At 46.5% G+C, this 17,305-nt stretch overlaps 2 protein-coding genes across 2 annotated transcripts in view; one reads left to right on the forward strand and one right to left on the reverse strand.

The window, feature by feature from the left end:
• The window catches only part of LOC146189633 (mitotic spindle assembly checkpoint protein MAD1-like), a 33,650-nt gene extending 32,589 nt beyond the window's left edge, over nucleotides 1–1,061 (forward strand). Inside the window, exon 18 of the mRNA XM_084604396.1 lies at nucleotides 935–1,061. The gene's annotated coding sequence lies outside the window, so the exon portion shown is untranslated. The remainder of the gene's footprint in view (nucleotides 1–934) is intronic.
• Nucleotides 1,062–1,141: 80 nt separating this feature from the next.
• LOC146189634 (glutathione hydrolase 1 proenzyme-like) overlaps nucleotides 1,142–17,305 on the reverse strand; it is a 31,768-nt gene continuing 15,604 nt past the window's right edge. The window contains exons 9-15 of the mRNA XM_084605313.1: nucleotides 14,916–15,053; nucleotides 14,011–14,144; nucleotides 12,924–13,111; nucleotides 10,843–11,083; nucleotides 4,506–4,619; nucleotides 2,733–2,903; nucleotides 1,142–1,276 (exon numbers count right to left, since the gene is read on the reverse strand). Coding sequence (XP_084461439.1) covers nucleotides 2,748–2,903; nucleotides 4,506–4,619; nucleotides 10,843–11,083; nucleotides 12,924–13,111; nucleotides 14,011–14,144; nucleotides 14,916–15,053 — 971 coding nt within the window. The 3' untranslated portion in view covers nucleotides 1,142–1,276; nucleotides 2,733–2,747. The remainder of the gene's footprint in view (nucleotides 1,277–2,732; nucleotides 2,904–4,505; nucleotides 4,620–10,842; nucleotides 11,084–12,923; nucleotides 13,112–14,010; nucleotides 14,145–14,915; nucleotides 15,054–17,305) is intronic.

The raw sequence follows: 17,305 nt of genomic DNA on the forward strand, positions 1-17,305 counted from the left end.
TTCTCCATGTACCACATGTACCACACCGTAAATGAAGGGATGAAGGTGGGAGTGAAAGAAAAGAGGGAGATAGTAGAAGTTCCCTCCAGAAATTTTGCAACCCAAGTTGTGAACACATTTCTGTTTATTTGGTTGCGCCTTCATATGTATTGAAATAGTAGATTGAAACTGTTCGTTGTAAGTTATTTAGAGATTTGTTATGAAACCAGCACTCCTTAACATTTTCTTTTGCTTGTTGCTAGTACATTGAAATTCCTTCGAGATTACACTGCCCACCGCTCTCATGTGAGGATAGTTATAAATCGACAGTATACTGATTTTGTGTATTTTTGATTGGTTAGCCAGAAGCTTCAGCACCTGCAAACCTTGATAACAGCGACACGTTTGGCAGTGTGCACATTGGCTAGGCCGCTTGCATTGACAAATTAGAGCTTCACAAACAAAAGGCCTAGACTTCAGGGAAACTACATTTGAGAATCCAAAGGTTTTAAAAATTTATCAATAAATTAAGATGGTGACACTATCACATATGTCGGCAACATGGCAACAGAGCTGCCATTGGAAGCATAGGAGTAGCCTGCCTTTCTGAAAACATATTTATAATAAACTTTGACTGTTGCAAGAAGAAAAAAATTGTCTGCAGTTTCTAAAGAAAAAATCATAAGGAATACATTTTATTGTGCTCAGTCCTATTCATAAGGTGCAGTAAATCAACTAAGTGACTATCCACACATTGGAGAGCCGATAATGTTTTAGCACAGCATGGCCGAACCGTTGGCTCTCTGGCCTAACTTTCTATGCAGATATAAAATGTAAGTCTGCCAGAACCACGAGCCATGAGAAAATATGGTAATATTTTTATGCACATCACGGGCAGCAGATAGTTCCATTAACACATGTAGCATTGCAGCGTTTTCTTTTTTCCCTTTTTCAGTCGACTACAGTCTTCATAACGGCCACAAGCATGCTTTATCTGGAATAAATGTTGGTTATCTACTGAACCCATTGTTAGAAAACATTAAACTACTTCTTTGTGCTCTTTATTCTCCGGGCAAGCATCAGCAGCGTTTGAAATTGATTTACAAGATTTCTGCTAAAACTTTTCACGTACATCTGTATATATATATAATTCTGGTTGATTAATTCTAATTTGTTACATAAATATTTTGTTCAATTTGCAGGTTTTATGTTTGTCATTGCATTAATTGCTGTGCCATACTGCTAAGAAGTGTGTGGCCATTCCCAGCACAGCTGGCTTGAATGAGGGCCTGGTCACCTGGAAAGCGAAGAGAAAAAGTTATTTAAAGGTAGTAGCCACAGAGTAGGAAAAAAATAATTCACACGAATAGTGCTGTATTTATTTTTTTGGTCGAGATGTAGCTGGGGCTCAACTTTTGTTTAGGAATGATTTGGCACAGGTGTTTTTACTGGAAGTGTACCACCTTCTAACATTTAAAGGGAAATGAAGCTACATAGGATCGCGAAAAAATATTTCTGTAAAGAAAAAAAAAAAACTCGTTTTAAGTAGTTTCACCACCAGGCTCACCTGTGCAAAGGAGAAGCCAACGTTACGTAGGCCTTGAAGTCGTGAGGGAAAGCATGCGATCGGTAGGAAAAAAGAAAGCTGGCTACGAACGTGGAAAGAAGGCAGGGGGCGGTCTTTTCAGAAAGTAAAAGAGAAGAAATGTGCAGCGAGAAATAAGAAAGTGAAAAAACAGCCCTGTGCAGCAGTGTCTAGCTCGAAGCGTGAGGCAAAGATGGCATGAAGTGGAGGTGCACTGTGTGCGGCATTGCCGTGTTAGACTGTCACGCGCATTTTTCCGTCTAATGCCTCTTAAATAACAAACAATGGAATGCGACACCCATTCAAGGCATTCACTTTTACATGAAACCAAACTCAGTTGTACTCGTAGTCATGTTGCATTCATGCTTTAGATAAAAGGTACTTCCACAAGGTGTAAACAAGAAATGTTATAGCTGCAAAAAAAAGATCAATTGCACATAGATGATAAGGGAGGGATGGAAGGTATTTTACTGTGTTTTTTTTTTTCATAAAGTAACTTTTAAGGCATGTTTGGTAAGTAGCCATGTAATTATCAGACAGCATCTTAAGGTCGTGTTATCACCAACAACTGATATAGTAGAGACCCTATTTTTCCTGGTCCGAGTGACTTTACTATAAAGGGGCTGTACTATTTCAACAAAAAAAGATGATGCGGAAAAATAACATGTCCATTTCTTATGATCCATCATGGTAAGTTATCATTAAAAAAGACCTCCTTTTGGAACATATGTGCACATTTTAAAGGTCCACTGCACATGCTAAAGGTAAGAAAATTTATGTCATTTTCTTGGTTATAAATAAATACCAAAGTTGGAAAGAAAAAAAAGTATGGCAGTAATAGCCAAAATGCAGTGTCACTGTTAATAAATAATTTGAAAAATAAAGGGAAGCTACAGGACATGTGGTGGACCTTTTGAAATGCATGTTCTAAAGGAGATATATTTTTTTCTTTTTAACGAGAAATTTCCATTCTTTTCTGCACTTGCATGCTAAGTTTCAATAAGATACGTTGAAAAATTAAAAAAAGGGAGCATTCAAGTGAGAATGCTTAAAGCAAGCTTGATTGGTGCTGTGACGAACTTGACAACTGCCGAAGTGGTACTGGCAGGCATGTCCTTTCACTATCGTCACGAACATGGGTTACACCAAATGGCAGTAGTGTGCATACCATGATGACCGGCATTCAGGTGCCGTCTATGATGCTGTCCGTGTCTTCGTCACGGTAGTCGTACATGGCGTAGATGCGGCCGTGCTCTTGCGCCAGGGCCATCACCTTGCCAGGCCAGCGGTAGATGGTCTCCATATTATGGGAGCGGCCACTCAAGTACAGCCGCTTCGCCTGCGGCGGTGATGAGAAAAGTTGACGTTACGATGGCTGAAATGAACGAAAACTTCACAATCGGTGACATGATTTGCAGTGTTGTTTGAAGCTCGATTCAGCGATGCAGAATTGTATGTGACCACTTCGAACATGAGGACAAAAAAAAAAGACTTGTGATGGCCACTTTTATCTGACTATTGTTTACGGTACGAACGCGCGAATGTTCGAAATTTCGAGTAGTTTTCAAATTTTCAGTTTGATTTGCACCGCACTTCGCGAACCTCCTAAACTCTTCAGGAATTGGGGAATTTATAGTTCACCTAAACTGGGGGAGGGGGGCACTTAATCTCCCTTACGTGTGGCAATGCGATAGCATTTCTCTCCTGGGCATGCAGTGGCGCCATCGCTGTTTCCATAGCAATGCCTGGCATGTTGTGACATGTTTGGGTATACAGTGCTGTCACCTACATTTGTCTGCTATGACGTCAGACACTGTAACTATGACTAATCATAGCTGGTCAGCCATAGTCACGGTTATTCATAGCAAAGTTCATTATAGTCATGGTTAGTCATAGTCATCAGCAGGACTATACCCACTGCAAGGCGAAGACCTCGCTCATACTCCTGCAATTAACCCGGCCCAATGCTAGCTCTGCATCCACATGACCCCTGCGTGCTTCTTAAACTCATCCGCCCATCTAACTCTGCAGCCCCCTGCTATGCTTTCCTTCCGTTGGAATCCTCTTTGTTACCCTTGGCGACCATCGGTTATCATCTGTGCACTACATGTCCTGGCCATGCCAATTTCTTCTTGATTTACACTAGAATGTCATTGACTCAAGATAATTCTGAACCAATCTGCAAGCTTCTTTACATCTACCATTTTCCGTGCCATAGTTCAGTCATGGTCATAGCAGTCATAATTGGCGCTGCAGTCACGGTTAGTCAGTCATAGTCATGATCATAACTAATTATGGCTATGACTAGCTGTGACTATATCTGACCATCCATGACTGACTATATGACTGATCAAAGGTTAATTATCAGATATTGATCTCTAGGCAATTGACAGGGGCGAAGGACTTATTTCTGGTCATGCTTTCCAGTTACACGAAGCATGAGACAGTAAGTGCTATACCATTAAAAACTGCGATATAATCGCTGCTCGTTGCGATTCCTGTTCTCGAGGGACGCTGTCATTAGCGTTAGTAATAAAGAAGTCATGTCACTCCCTAGGTATATCAGTCAGCAAATAAGATTATGGCTGTGCACAGCTAAAGGGAAATGGTTTAAATGGTAAGTTATGGAAAATTCAAATTCTAAAGAAGGCTATGGTTAAAGGACACGAAGAAGTACCTTCGCGTTCAGCATGTCTATGGCCACATTTCGTTCTCTCAGAATCTGAGCAAAACTATTTCAATGCAGTTGATCATAAATGAGTCATTGAAGACAAGAAGGTTTGAGCTGCGGCGTCAAAACCTCAGGCACTAATTCCACTGCGCTATTCCTACTGAAATGGCTGCTTCCATCCCAACTATGCTTCCAATGAAGCAGATGGCACTGCTTAATCGAAAGCTCTCGGGAACCCAGCGGCTGGGAGGGTCATAACATATAGCTCACATAGTCTATGGACGACTCGATGAACAGGGTGTCTGGCTCGAGCTGGTGGTGCACCCGGTACCAGTCCACGGCCTCCTTGAGCGTCCGCTTCATCTTCAGAACTCGAAGCAGCACCTGCGTGTCGCAGCTCCTCCGTTCGCGATAGGCTGCATCTGACCTAAACGTTGGAGAATGCTTGTGTAGCTACAGGCACTGCTGCGCTGTACAAAATTTGACAGATTCGAGCGAACATCGTCTGCGCCTGAGGTCGAAGGTTCTGAGACTTTTCATCCGAATGGTGTCCAGGTCACAGACAACAGCGCGTGTGATATTACTGCGATTCCCTCTGCACACCGACGGGAAAGCGGGGATTCCGAAGCACTTTCCACGCGACGCCGACGCCGGCGTCACGGCAGGCGTCGCAAAAGGGGAATGCACCTGCATGTTCGTAGTTCTGGCTCGCTTACCCTCTCGCGCGCACTGAGGAAATTTGAAAACCGTGAAGAGCTGGGGAAAGCTGAAAGGCCCCCAGTCTGTGAAGAAAAGAAGCAGGGGGAGCTAAGTGGACTTGAGGAGAAGAAAGGAGTAAGGGACAGCCGCGTGGTCTCTTCCTATTGTAAATCCCTCGCTAGTTTATGACGCCTGTAGCATTGAACGGTGTGGCCTTCCCCCAGGCGTCAGTACTGCTCTCTGCCCTGAACAATACAAGTTACCCTTGCTAAGGTAGCCGCGACTTGGATTGTGTAGTTTATGTATAATTAATGCCTGTTTTGTTGCATATCATTTGCAATAATTCGGAAATCACCGTTATGCTATTTTTTGTCTCTACCTCTGTTTCTCGCCTTGTGTATTTTTATTTTTCTGTATTTTGCACATCGCCTAATGTGTGCCAAGTTTTGTCAATGCATCTGTCTACATCTGTTGCGTCTCTTGTGTGTTTTATATGCAGCAAAATAAATGTTCATTTCACAAAGCACTTGGCATCTTTTCTGCAATACTGTTTTGCAAAGGCTGTGGCGCAGCTGCGTTGATGGCCAGTTTAGAGAGCTGGGAATTATTTCTCATGTTGTTATGCATGCTGAACATAAATAGAAAGACTAGTAGACCGTGTAAAACCAAAATAATGCGCCAAAAGGGCAGGGAAGGGCGAAGTCCATGCTAGCATTCAAATCACGCGCCTTTCAGCAAGACCGGAAGTAGTTGCCGCCGGCCGCTTGGCGCACTACAGTCAAATGGGCCGCTAGGCCCTATGGGAGTGTCCGCTCTTTACCAATCTCTTTGGCAGGGACAGATCGAAGCGTCGGCGCTCGCGATGCACGCGTCAGGCGCCGCGCGCATGCGCAGACCGGATTTGGCTGACGCGTGCGACGACGTTGGCGCGGCAGCGCATGACGCGTGTGTGTTTGGGGTCGGGGCTTTGGGCGTTTGCGCTGTCGACGTTGTCGTGTGCGAACAGTGAGCAGATCGACAAGGCGTGAAGCGCTAAAGGCCGCGAAGTGCAGGCCCGTAGTCTGTGTCTCTATCTGTGCGTGTGTGTTAGCAATGGCCGTGCTCGCTGCAACGTGCGCCGTCTGTGCGCCGATTGCCTGACGCGAGCGAAGAACCCATAGCGGACATATCGGCCTGCCGCTACAAGGTCGTGGAGCCACGGCCGCAGCTGATAGCATTCAAACCACGGTTGAGCTGCACAATCGTGGAGCACGAATGTGCCAGTCACGTGATTTTTTCGTATTTTGGAGCATTCTTTGGAGAAACAAAAAAAAAATGTACACATAAAGGCTTCTTTATCGCAAATGTAGAATATGCAAACAGTAGGAATACTTGATTAGGTCACCAAAATCTCTAATTGAATAGTGATATAATTACGTGAATTGGTAAATTGCTTAGAAATTCATGGGCCATTTCATCATCGGTGAATTAGTTAATCATGTAGTCACATTGACTGGTCATTGTACGAATTACTTGAATTAGTCAATTAGGTTTTATGGGACACTTCATTATTCAGGCGAATTAGTGAATTGTTAATTTAATAAATTACATTACTTTGTTAATTGGTAAACGCATAAACGAACACGCAACATAATAGACAGCAATAAGAGAAATGCTTTCGCATTGCTGTACCTAAGCAGACAGTGCAACCGTGGAATGTTTTATTCGCGCGGCGCGTGCATTCGTTCGCGACACGTTCAGCAGCCCTGCAGCTCCGTCGCACTGTCAGGTCAACCGGCATGACGAAAGTACCCTGGCTAGGCTCCAGCCCCCATCCCATAGGCCTGTGTGCCGGAGGTGGGGAGCAAGGGGCCTCCATTTACGATGGACAATAAAAGTTGTTATCCATCCAGACAGGCTAACTGAGCATAGCGCGATCTGCTTTCGCGGGGTACCATTTCGTTTGTGCAGTTCGCCTTGGAGTGAGTCGCATGCTACCCAACCACCTCCACGCCTGCACGTGCGCAGTGGCAATCTGCGGTATCGGAACGCGCTAGCGGTTGCACACGGGTAGCGCCTGGAAGCAGTTCGCGCTACGCTAAAATCTCTATTATTGACATAGAAACGAAGCATGGGGAGCGGCGAAGTTCGGGATTTTTAAAGCCTATTTTTCGCAGGAGTATGGTTTTTCTTTTAGTTCAAGAAGTTTTCAGACTTCTATTATTCGGAACATTATCCGAGTCCCGCAGAGCCCAAAAATTTGGTCAGCGACTGCAGAAAAACTGGAAGTATTATTTATATGCTTACTATAGAGAGGAATAGAATCGGGTGGCATTATGTCACCCCGTTCTGGTATAAACAAAAGTATTGTGTCACTGAGGGAATTTTGAAAATCACTCAAAGAATTTGAAAACGTCGACTTGATGTACATCATTAACCTTGTTCTCAGCAGTCTCACGGATAAATAAAAACAAAAACAAATAGAGGATCTCGATAACGAGCTCAGCGCGACACGACCGCGTCCGTATTTGCTGCGGTTCCACCATTCACGGAGTCCCAGAAAGTAACAAATGGAGCAGCGAAAAATATCGGTGTCGAGAGCAGTTGTAAGCATTCTGGCTTTCACTGAACTTAAACAAGCACGCACGCACAATACGGCACTGAATGATCCCGCAACACCTGAAGTACGGCACGCCGCCACGGCTCGATTTCCCATAGAGTGGCAAATAAGATCCAGTCGTGCCGTCAGCGGAGTGTTAAGACCGCGCTTCGACTGGTTCCGGTTGGAAGGGACAGTTGGATTAATTTTAATCACATATGAAGCCATTCTTCTCAAGTGATGCCTCCACATTCCCGGTTGCCGTAGAAACTGCGGCTGCAGCCGTTGTTGAGCCAGTGAAGAGGCGAGTGGGAAAACTTGCACAGCAGATACCTGTGACAGGTCTATCTCCCCTACTTCTTGCGCCTCATTACGCCTACGACATCACTAACGGATGTTCCTTTGGCACCATGACTCCCCTTTAGCATATAAAATTGTGGCGCAAAACCGTCAAGTGAAGTCTATGGATCTTGAAGACGTGGCCAAGCGACAAGAATTAAGTGAAGAGAAAACGTGAGAGCCAGATGAGGGTACGAGCTGCTGAAACACCAGAAGATGATGATTTGTGGCTGTACCCTTTGTATCGGGTGGGCTCAGTAACGTGCCCTAGCCGGGTGAAATAGAGAAACTAAAAAGGTAAGAGAAAAGCAAAAAAGTAAGAGAATTGAGAGAGGATAGGATAGAGCTGCTATGGACACTATCAGCGTCTAACTATTGTCCACCACATACGAGAACAGCTAGGCTGCAAGGCGCCATCTATATGCTTCAAGGGAATCTGAGCATGCGCAGTGGAACACGTGGTGGCGGATCACGGTAGTGAACTAACAATCATGCGGAGGCATGGAGGAAGGAAAGAACTTAGGAGAGGCCCTGACGTCATATTTTTGAAGCCGGCGCGGCCGCGCCGCGGCCGGACGCCGCAACGTCTCTCTTCCTCCTTTACCCTCCGCACTCTCTTTCTCCGCGACGCTCACGTACCTAGGGACCTTAGCAACGCTGTTGCTAGTGGCCCGAGTTTTCATAACAACCACGTCGCCGTTGCTAATGACCCGACTTGGCTAACCGTAAATTTTGACGTCACTTCCGCCACACTTTCTCCAATGCATTGGGAATGGCAAGGGCCTCTCCTAAGTTGTTTCCTTCTTCCATGTGCGGAGGTCTGGAAAAGAAAAATAATGGGACGTTTGTGCATTTTGGTCGTAAGGAGCTGTAGAACTGTTTATTGTTGTCAAAGGTAGGCGCAGACTGCGTTTTCCGGGGGCAAGCTGCAGCATAGTATGCTATAGAGCGATTCCGCCCGTCGGTCTACGCGAGGTGTGCAACACATGTGATTCAGTGAAGAAATGCGAAAGCATTAGCGTTTATTATTGCTGATGATCCTGACTCTCGCGACTCCAGTGTGACGTAATTTTTGAAATCATCCTCATCCAGTGAAGGTTCTCTGTCACATGACTGGTTATGTCTCCCACCAATATTAACCCTCCATATCGCAGGAAAATAAGTGAAAGACGTTCCCCGCGAAGTCATTGTGCTGTTAGCTAGGTTTAACAATCTATAGGCTCAGAATAGTGCAGTCTTCTTTTTATAAAATAGGAGCCATACTATAGCTGTGAAAGTAGCTTGAGAAGGCGCTGGTCCCTTGCGTTAACCGAACTACCTCTTAAAACTTTTTTCCATATTTTGCGTAGAAGGAGGAAAAACGCGTTCAGGGTAAAAATCTCCAAAAAACTGCCGCTACATATTTCATGGTCATCGTTTCCTTTCTAAGTTGCATATAACGACAGCGATAATTAAACCATGTATTAAACGACGAGCAGGCCCCGAAACCATTTCAGATAAGAAAGTTTAAGAGAATTAGTGCTGCTGATAGCTGTTATACATTCAATCATGCTAATACATTCCATTAGTCCATACGCTTGATTGCACTGCAGTTACGGGATGGTTGGCAGCATCCAGTAAGGAAATTTTTTTATTCGATTGGGGGCTTTTTTTTACTGACCCCGACGCGCTAGTAGCAGTGGCGTTGACCCAGGATCGAGCCGTGCGTTAGCTCTAATGCACACACAATGACGGCTCTGAACGTCACGTACTGTTTCGGTACCTGCCTCGTCTGCTCGCTGTTTAGCCCAAAGTCGGGACGCCTGCGACACGTTCACTTGAACGGCGTTCAGCTTTCCGTATCACATACGAGCAATTAATTTATAAATAAAAATTACTTTTGTTTCTGTTTCTAACTTAAAACATTGATATTTCACTTCATTAAGTTCAAGATACGACAGTGATAATTAAACCGTTATTGCCGTCGATGTAGAGCTCCTTTAGGAAGACCCTGGGCCTCCAAGGAAGAGCGAGCCTCGCAGGGGGACGTCTTTCGCAAAGCGTCCCATGCCAGACGGATTACTCGAGCTCGCTGATCCGGAGCCCGGCTCCGGAGGAGGGCACCCCAGGTTTCTTTCTCTCTGATTCCATCAATATGCCCGGGAGAATCGGGGTATTCCCAAATGAGGTGATCCTGATTGGCTATTATCTCGTATTTGATGCAGAACTTTGGAGGTTCCTCTGCCTCCCCTTATACCGATATAAAGTTGAAAGAATCGGTTTGTTTGCCATCTTCTCCAGTCTCTGCATTCCTTAAGGTGTGGGGGACCGATCTGGAGGTGGTAGGTCTAGTCTTTCATTCCTGTGTTCAGCCGTGATTTCCCTGTACGTGATGTACGATTTCTGCACATTTAAGTTTCACGCTTTCAGAACACCGCGACTGAACGCCACAAAAAAGAAACCAGTAGTGGCCGTCTGACTTTCCTGCTTAACCGCGGTGTCCTCCTGTTATCACACCGCTGGTCAGCGTATTTACATATTTGTAGACCGGGCTTATTCCAACCAAGATTACAACATTTGCGCGCGCGTATACATGGTGTTAGGAAATTCCGCCAACCCAGCCGATGCGGCGAGTCCGTTTTGTCACCCTGCTGGAACCAGCACAGCCAGCAGGTCGCCTGCTGTGACCAGCAGACGCACACTGATGGAACCAGCACAGCCAGCAGGTGGCCTGCTGGGACCAATAGAAAACTAGCAAGCATGCGGGAACCAGTACAACCAGCAGAAATCCAGCAGGCTACCTGCTGGTTCCAGCACGAACCAGCAGCTTCCAGCAAGAAACCATCAAGAAATTTTCACCTGGGCATTCTGCCAATTTATCAGTTATTCTGCGGTCTCTGACCTTAGTCGATCTTAACTGGCGTTCAGGTCTCATCAGCAGTTGCCGTTCAATTCAGCTGGCAGTCGACTGCCGTGAAACGCCTGCATAAGTAAACCATGGCCTGAGCTGACCTGTGCTGGACCGGTGATGGCATGGCCTCCGCCCGTTCCGATGGCGGCGGCGCGGAACTCGCCGTCCTGAAAGAGGAACACGGGCGCCAGCGACGTAATGGGTCGCCGGTTAGGACCCAGCTCGTTGAGCGACCGCTTTGCAGAGAAGCCCCACAGGTTGGTCTGGCCGGAGATGTCGAAGTCGTTCATCACGTTGTTAAAAATGATGCCTGTCAGCTCAGACATCACCGCTGAGCCAAACCTGCAAGAGCGCCCCATGTAGACGGTAGCGGCTACATCCAAGGACAGTCGTTCTTGGGCTGTCATCAACGTATGTATTCACATGGTACCGCTAGTGTCTAAATTATTCATCTGGCCCTCAGAGGTACGTACTCTCCTTTGAGACCTACATAGCTGTAGTAAGGCACTTGCTGTATACTTATGCAGCTGAAATTCCCTTGTGGAGAGGAAAAAACTCTTGTCACCCTCAGGCAGTCCTGCAGCTTTAGGTGCGTCGTCAGACCTACCGAAACGGCCTGTGTGAACGGCGGATATGCAATTATGGAAGGCGGAGTTCCTACAGTATGTATGCGGAAACCCGTATACGCTTTATTGGTTTTGCAGTGAAAGCCGTTTTAGAGCCCTCCTAGATCGCGTGAGCGGAGGTTCAGTGCAACCCGGCAACACCGATGTCATGGTGCCAAAGCTACCCTGCAACCTACGAAGCGAAAACAAAATTGACAGGGGTTATCTGCTAAGCCGATTAGAGCGCGAAAGCACTGGACTTGTTGGCAATTGTTTGGATCAAATTTTGGAAATTATCATGGCCAAATTTGGAGGTCACGATCATGTCGAGCGAAATAAATTATGGTAGAATATGAATTTTGGTGCAAATTTTGCCGGTGACCTGGGTCAAATTCTGGAAAACATTATAGCCAAATTTGGAAGTTTCCGTTCTGTCGGGCGCAGTAATTTATGGTTGGACATTCATTTTGGTGCAAATCTGCCGATGTCAAATTTCCGCCATGCATGCCGGATTGAGTTTGAATTACCCGCGTGAGGCCACGTAGTTGGGACCTCACGAAACAACTTAGTCAATCAGAGCGACGGCACAAGAAAGATTGGATAAGATTCTTGGTCGGTGGTGGCGAGCGGGCTTTTACACTAAAAGCATGATGGTGTCAGCGCTACGCCACAGTCGGCGTGCGGCCTTATAGTTCTTAGAGGTGAAACTGGTTGCGCCACGAGTAGCATGACGTCATAGCCATGCTAAAAAACCCGCTGTGTCACTGCACCGATATAGTACGTCTTATTGCTGATGGAGATGGCCTGTCCCATCAGCGCGCTTCGGAGCGCGGAAGTCATCGCCGCTGAAGAGGAGACCCGCTGTGGGCTTTGCCGAGCGGGATGAACATCGGTGTCACAGCTCGCAGTACTATGTATCTTGCCGGATATCCATGCGCTCAGCAGCAAACCTTAGCACTAGTTCACTTATTCATGTGTTTTACACAGGTTGGCTCAGCTGTGAACTGGATCCGTATTTGAAAACAAAAGAAATCGTTCTGCTGGACTGCAATGAAGTGGCATAGATGTTACGTATAAATACCTAGTACGTTTCGTTCCTCTTACTTTCAAAAAAATTTATTCCACCTGGATTAATATAAAAAGAAACTTGTCGGACATTACGAAATGGTCCGACATATGTGCTTACAACCGGTAGTCCGGTAGTCTTAGGATAACCGCATTTATTCGGCAGTAGTGAAAGACCGCAAAATATGCTACCGCACGAGGGCTTGCGTGTGCACAAATGCACTCTCATCCACACCTTATACGCAGTAAATCGGTGTCAATCCTGCGCTGCCAAAAACAGTTTTACTGTTGGTTCCGAGCGTCATTCGACTGCTGACGGCTAGATTTTTTTTTTTTTCCGAAATTAAGGGAAATGCCATATGGAACTCTTAACATGATGGGAGGCTTGACAGCGAACTACGGAGGCCGGACACTTCCAACAACAACTGCGTATATGCGCTGGTCATGCTTCGTGACTAAATGCATATACGACTAGATGAAAAATAAAATTTCGAATGCAGTGGATCGCTCACAGCGAGTTCATGGACGAGACGAGAACGACGACGTCGCCGTTGGGTGCCGCCACTAGGATGGGCGCCGTTCCCTTGCTCTTGTCGGCGCTGTACTCGTCGGCGTACTGCGAATGAGGCAGCACGCCCGCCTGTTTGATGCGGTCCGCCAGACCTTTCGTGTACTCCCGGTCCGTCAGCGTCATCATCATCTGTAGCAGTGGCATTATACACCGCCCCTCTGAAAAACCATATAGTACCCAGTACAAATACTCGCGACCATATGCTAATGCCCAGACGGGTCATATGGAGGGGGAATGATTCTTTTCCCAACTTGAGAACGTGCGGCTGTGGTTTAGTGGTTAGAGTGTACAGACACTGAACATTTGCTGAATGCAAATGGTGCTTAAGTAGAGTTAAGTGTTTTTGGGGTCGGATCGCGGGAAATTCTGACGAAGCTACTTACGCGTGAAGACCATAAGAAATCACGTGCATGTATTTATGCGGTAAAGAGCCCCGTGTCACAGAGGAGCCGGTGTCGCCGCAGTTGTTGTAACGCCAGCATGCGGCGCCCACATACCCGCGATCAAATCAAACCAAATCAAATCGTTTATTTTTACCAGGTGCTTGCTGGTTGGAGCACCTGGGCTAAAAGCTGCTCGAGGCAGCTTGACGAAGCCCAGGTGACCATTACCTGTATGGCGCTTCCGCAGTACAGGTGGCACGCAAGGGCGCCCTCAGGAAAAGCCGTGGTCGTACTGCACTGCCGTAGTGCAGATGGCGCGCAAGCATTATAAAACGTGCGCCTATAGTGTATGCTTTACCATACAACTGCATACTAATGAACAACTTTGTCATCAGAAAGTAAATTTGCGGTATGAATAGGTGGTGCTAAAGGCGCTATCGCGTCGCTTCTTAAGGCGAATCTTGAGTGGCCCTTTGATTTTTTTTTTTCAGCACGTTTGTAACGATGCCAAATTTTCCCCCGACAGATAGCGGGGCATGGCGACTACTGCTTTCCTAGAACGAGTCCAGTACGCTCTCACGCTATATACACTTGTAAACTGCAATCTTCCTCTCTGAGGCGCGCACCTTGGGTAGGGCACCCTACCTTGGGGTCGGTGACGTCGTAATCTCCGAACCAGCTGCGTCGCCCGAAGCCGAACTTGAATGCTTCGACCAGCACGTGCAGGAATGAAGCATCGTCGTTTAGCTCCCGGTGCTGGTACCACTGCTCCACGATGCCTGCGGCATGTGTTACGAAGAAATTAACTGTACACCTAAACCTTCCGTGTCTTCCTCGCTGTTTGCCGTTCAATATGTTTCATCAACTCACCGTTTGGCTACGTGCTGAACCTAAACCATGCCGTCATAATACGAACGGACCTTCCTCCCTTCCCTTACAGAGCGGTCAGTTGTCCACGAAGAAAGTGTAACAGATACACCGCCCTTCGTTTCCTATAAACCAAATTGTTTTAATGAAAGAAGGGGGGAAATAATAATAATCGGTTAACAGGAAAGAAAAGGTCCAGTATCTGTTACATTTTCCTGCGGACACCTAAACCGCGCCGGTAGGGAAGGATGGAAAGTGGGAGTGAAACTGAAAAGAGGTGCCGTAGTGAAGGGCTGCGGAATAATTTCGACCACCTGAGGATCTTTGAAGTGCACTGAAGGTATACCACCACCATCTATTGCTACCTCGCGTGCGCAGCTACCGCGGCGACCCGTAAAAGCAGACCGCGCCTGCATCGTTCACGTGCGTTTGTCTGCAACCAGTTTTACTCAGACTAATTTTATCACAAGAGACGGCGTCTGCGTTTCCCAGACTGCAACCTCGTGCGTATTCGAAGAAGTTACAAGCGGAAGGAGTGATGGGCACGCGATGCGGGCAAAGAAGCTGGATGACGCGAGCGCAGGGTGACTCAGAAGTCCCAGACAAATTGGGCAGATGAAGGCCTTTGTGTCGCTGCTGCTTTTCTCGTCCACCGAACGTGCACATAAGCGAACCGGTGTTACCGAATATGGTGGCCGTGATGGCGCCAGTAGTGGGCGGCGGTGACGTGGCTAGGGTGACGTTGTCCTGTAGCTCCATGGTGACAGCCGGCACAGCCCTCGCCTCGTAGCCTTGCACGTCCTGCATTTTCATCAGCGACCCTGAAGAAAGAGAGGACGCCAGATAACAAGCTCAATCAGCGGATCAGCGCGCGACGTGTTGTCATGTTTGCACTGGCAAGCTAGGGATAACACGGAATCTGCCCACAACTTTGAGCATACAATGCTTTCAGTTCCCGTTTTTCTCTGCGCCGCAGGTGAACTCGGTGTCATGACGCTGGGAGAAGACATGGGCGAAAAGAAACACTGGCGAATCTTTCCATTCGCCCCGGGCACTCATGCTAGGGTGCCTCTATGCAGCGTCGCCGTTCAGGGTGGAGACAACCCCGCCGACGCCGCCATATTGAAGCACATGGCAGTCATGCTAGGGTGCTTCGATGCAGCCGCGCTGGCATCGAAGCACCCTAACTCATGCGAACATACAGCGCCGCCATCGGAGCGGCGCATGTGTCAACACATATGTGTCTTCGTAGTAGCGAAGGAACATGGGCTGTGTACTGCTAAGGATGGCGCGTAGTTATGACAAGAATGACATGATACGTCATTAATTTGGTTGTGGTTGCTTTTAGATCACAGTTCTTAGCAGCTACGGAGAAACAGACTAGGTACTGTTGTCGTCAGACCTGCAAGTGAAGAAGCGGAGAGTGCAAAGGATCTCTGGCACCGAACAGGCCACCATTGGAAACTGAACCTGGCAATCTTTATTGTTAGAACCTTTTTTCAGCTAGCCTTGCCGACCAGTGCTGTTCGACGAACTAGCGGATATTAAACGGGATATCATAAGACTCGGTGAGACAAGGAGGACAAATGATCGCATGCACTATGCTATACCGTGGTTTATGTGGGCAGTTAGGTGTGGGATTCCTGATCGATAAGCATTCAGCTGAGCTAGGAGGTGTGGCAGCTAGATATCGCGATCATCACCACCATCTTCATCAGCAGCAGCCGGACTGTGGCTCCTGAAAGACAAAATTCTCTTCCGTATTCCTTCAATCAACACTTTCCTTTGCTAGCTACATCCTCTTGACCTCCGCCCACTTAACTTTCTGCCACCCCCTGCTACGCTTGCCTTGTTACTCCAACTTGTTATTTATGAGTCGTTTATGAGTATGAGCATGAGTCGTTTTGGGAAATAAGATACCAAACCGCACCGAAGGATTTGATTAAGAACTTGAAAGTATAAATTCCTCCAACCTATACAGACACTGGCAAAGCTATCGAAATTTGTCAATAAGTGCAAAGTAACCGATATCAGAAAGTGAAGTAATGAGAAATTCGAGCATGTTCTGATGAAGGGTGGTAGCCTGAAAGCGGTTAGGATAAAATTAGGCATACACAAAAATCAGTATGCGCTAAGGGAGAAGGCGGTCAGTGCCATTACCAAAGTGAATTAGAGCCATTGTAGTTCAGAAGTTCTACACTGATCTATACAATAATCGAGGTAATCAGAACGAGAATGAGAGAGGGAATAGTGCACAACAATTATACATTCCGATAGTAGCACAAAAGAAAGTAAAGAAGCAGGGCAAAGAGCGACAGCTGCTGAGGACGATTAGGTAAATGCATATCTGTTCAAGGACAGCAGGAAAATCGTGAAAAACGTTGAAACACCATTGAAGATGAAAAACAAAATTAAGTTCAGCGTACAGTTCGTTACCTGCAAGATATTTAGAAAGGTAATCGCTAATAAAGCCAGGACAACCTTACACTTCAGACAGCTAAAAGACAGCTAAATGATCAGGCGCGCTCTCGTAAATGCTACTCGACAGCATACCACAATATCGAACAGGTGGTTATGAGGTGAATATAAACAACCCGTATAGATGCATACAGTGTGTACTGTAGCTAATTCCCTAATTCTCTAAGTCTTATTCCCTACTAAAATCAAGTGACTGTTAGAAGTCATGTAAAGTACCCAATAGTATTTGTTTCGGTTGAGAGCGTTTGACAGGTATTTTCCGGTAATTAGTGATAGTTTACAACTACCCCTCAAGAGAAGAAGCATTGTACCTTGCAGTCCTTTGCATCTTAAAGGCATTCGCTGGTGTAGAAGAAACGTGGAGGATAACGAAAATAGTTCACATTGAGGACAACGCAGAGAGCTACGGAAAGAAAGATAATAGGTGCAAAGTTAAAAGACAGGAAGCCCGGAGAATGTCAGTCAGAGAAAATTCGAGTTAACGACATCCTAGTCGAAACCAAGAAATGAACATGGGCAGGGCCTGTAATAATAAGTGATGACCGTTAAGGGTGACTGAATTCCAAGAGAAGGAAAGCATGGCTGAAATTTATGT

Source organism: Amblyomma maculatum, chromosome 5 (genome assembly GCF_055883805.1).
Source record: "Amblyomma maculatum isolate TAMU_Amacu chromosome 5, ASM5588380v1, whole genome shotgun sequence".
In the NCBI taxonomy this organism is placed as follows: Eukaryota; Metazoa; Arthropoda; class Arachnida; order Ixodida; family Ixodidae; genus Amblyomma; species Amblyomma maculatum.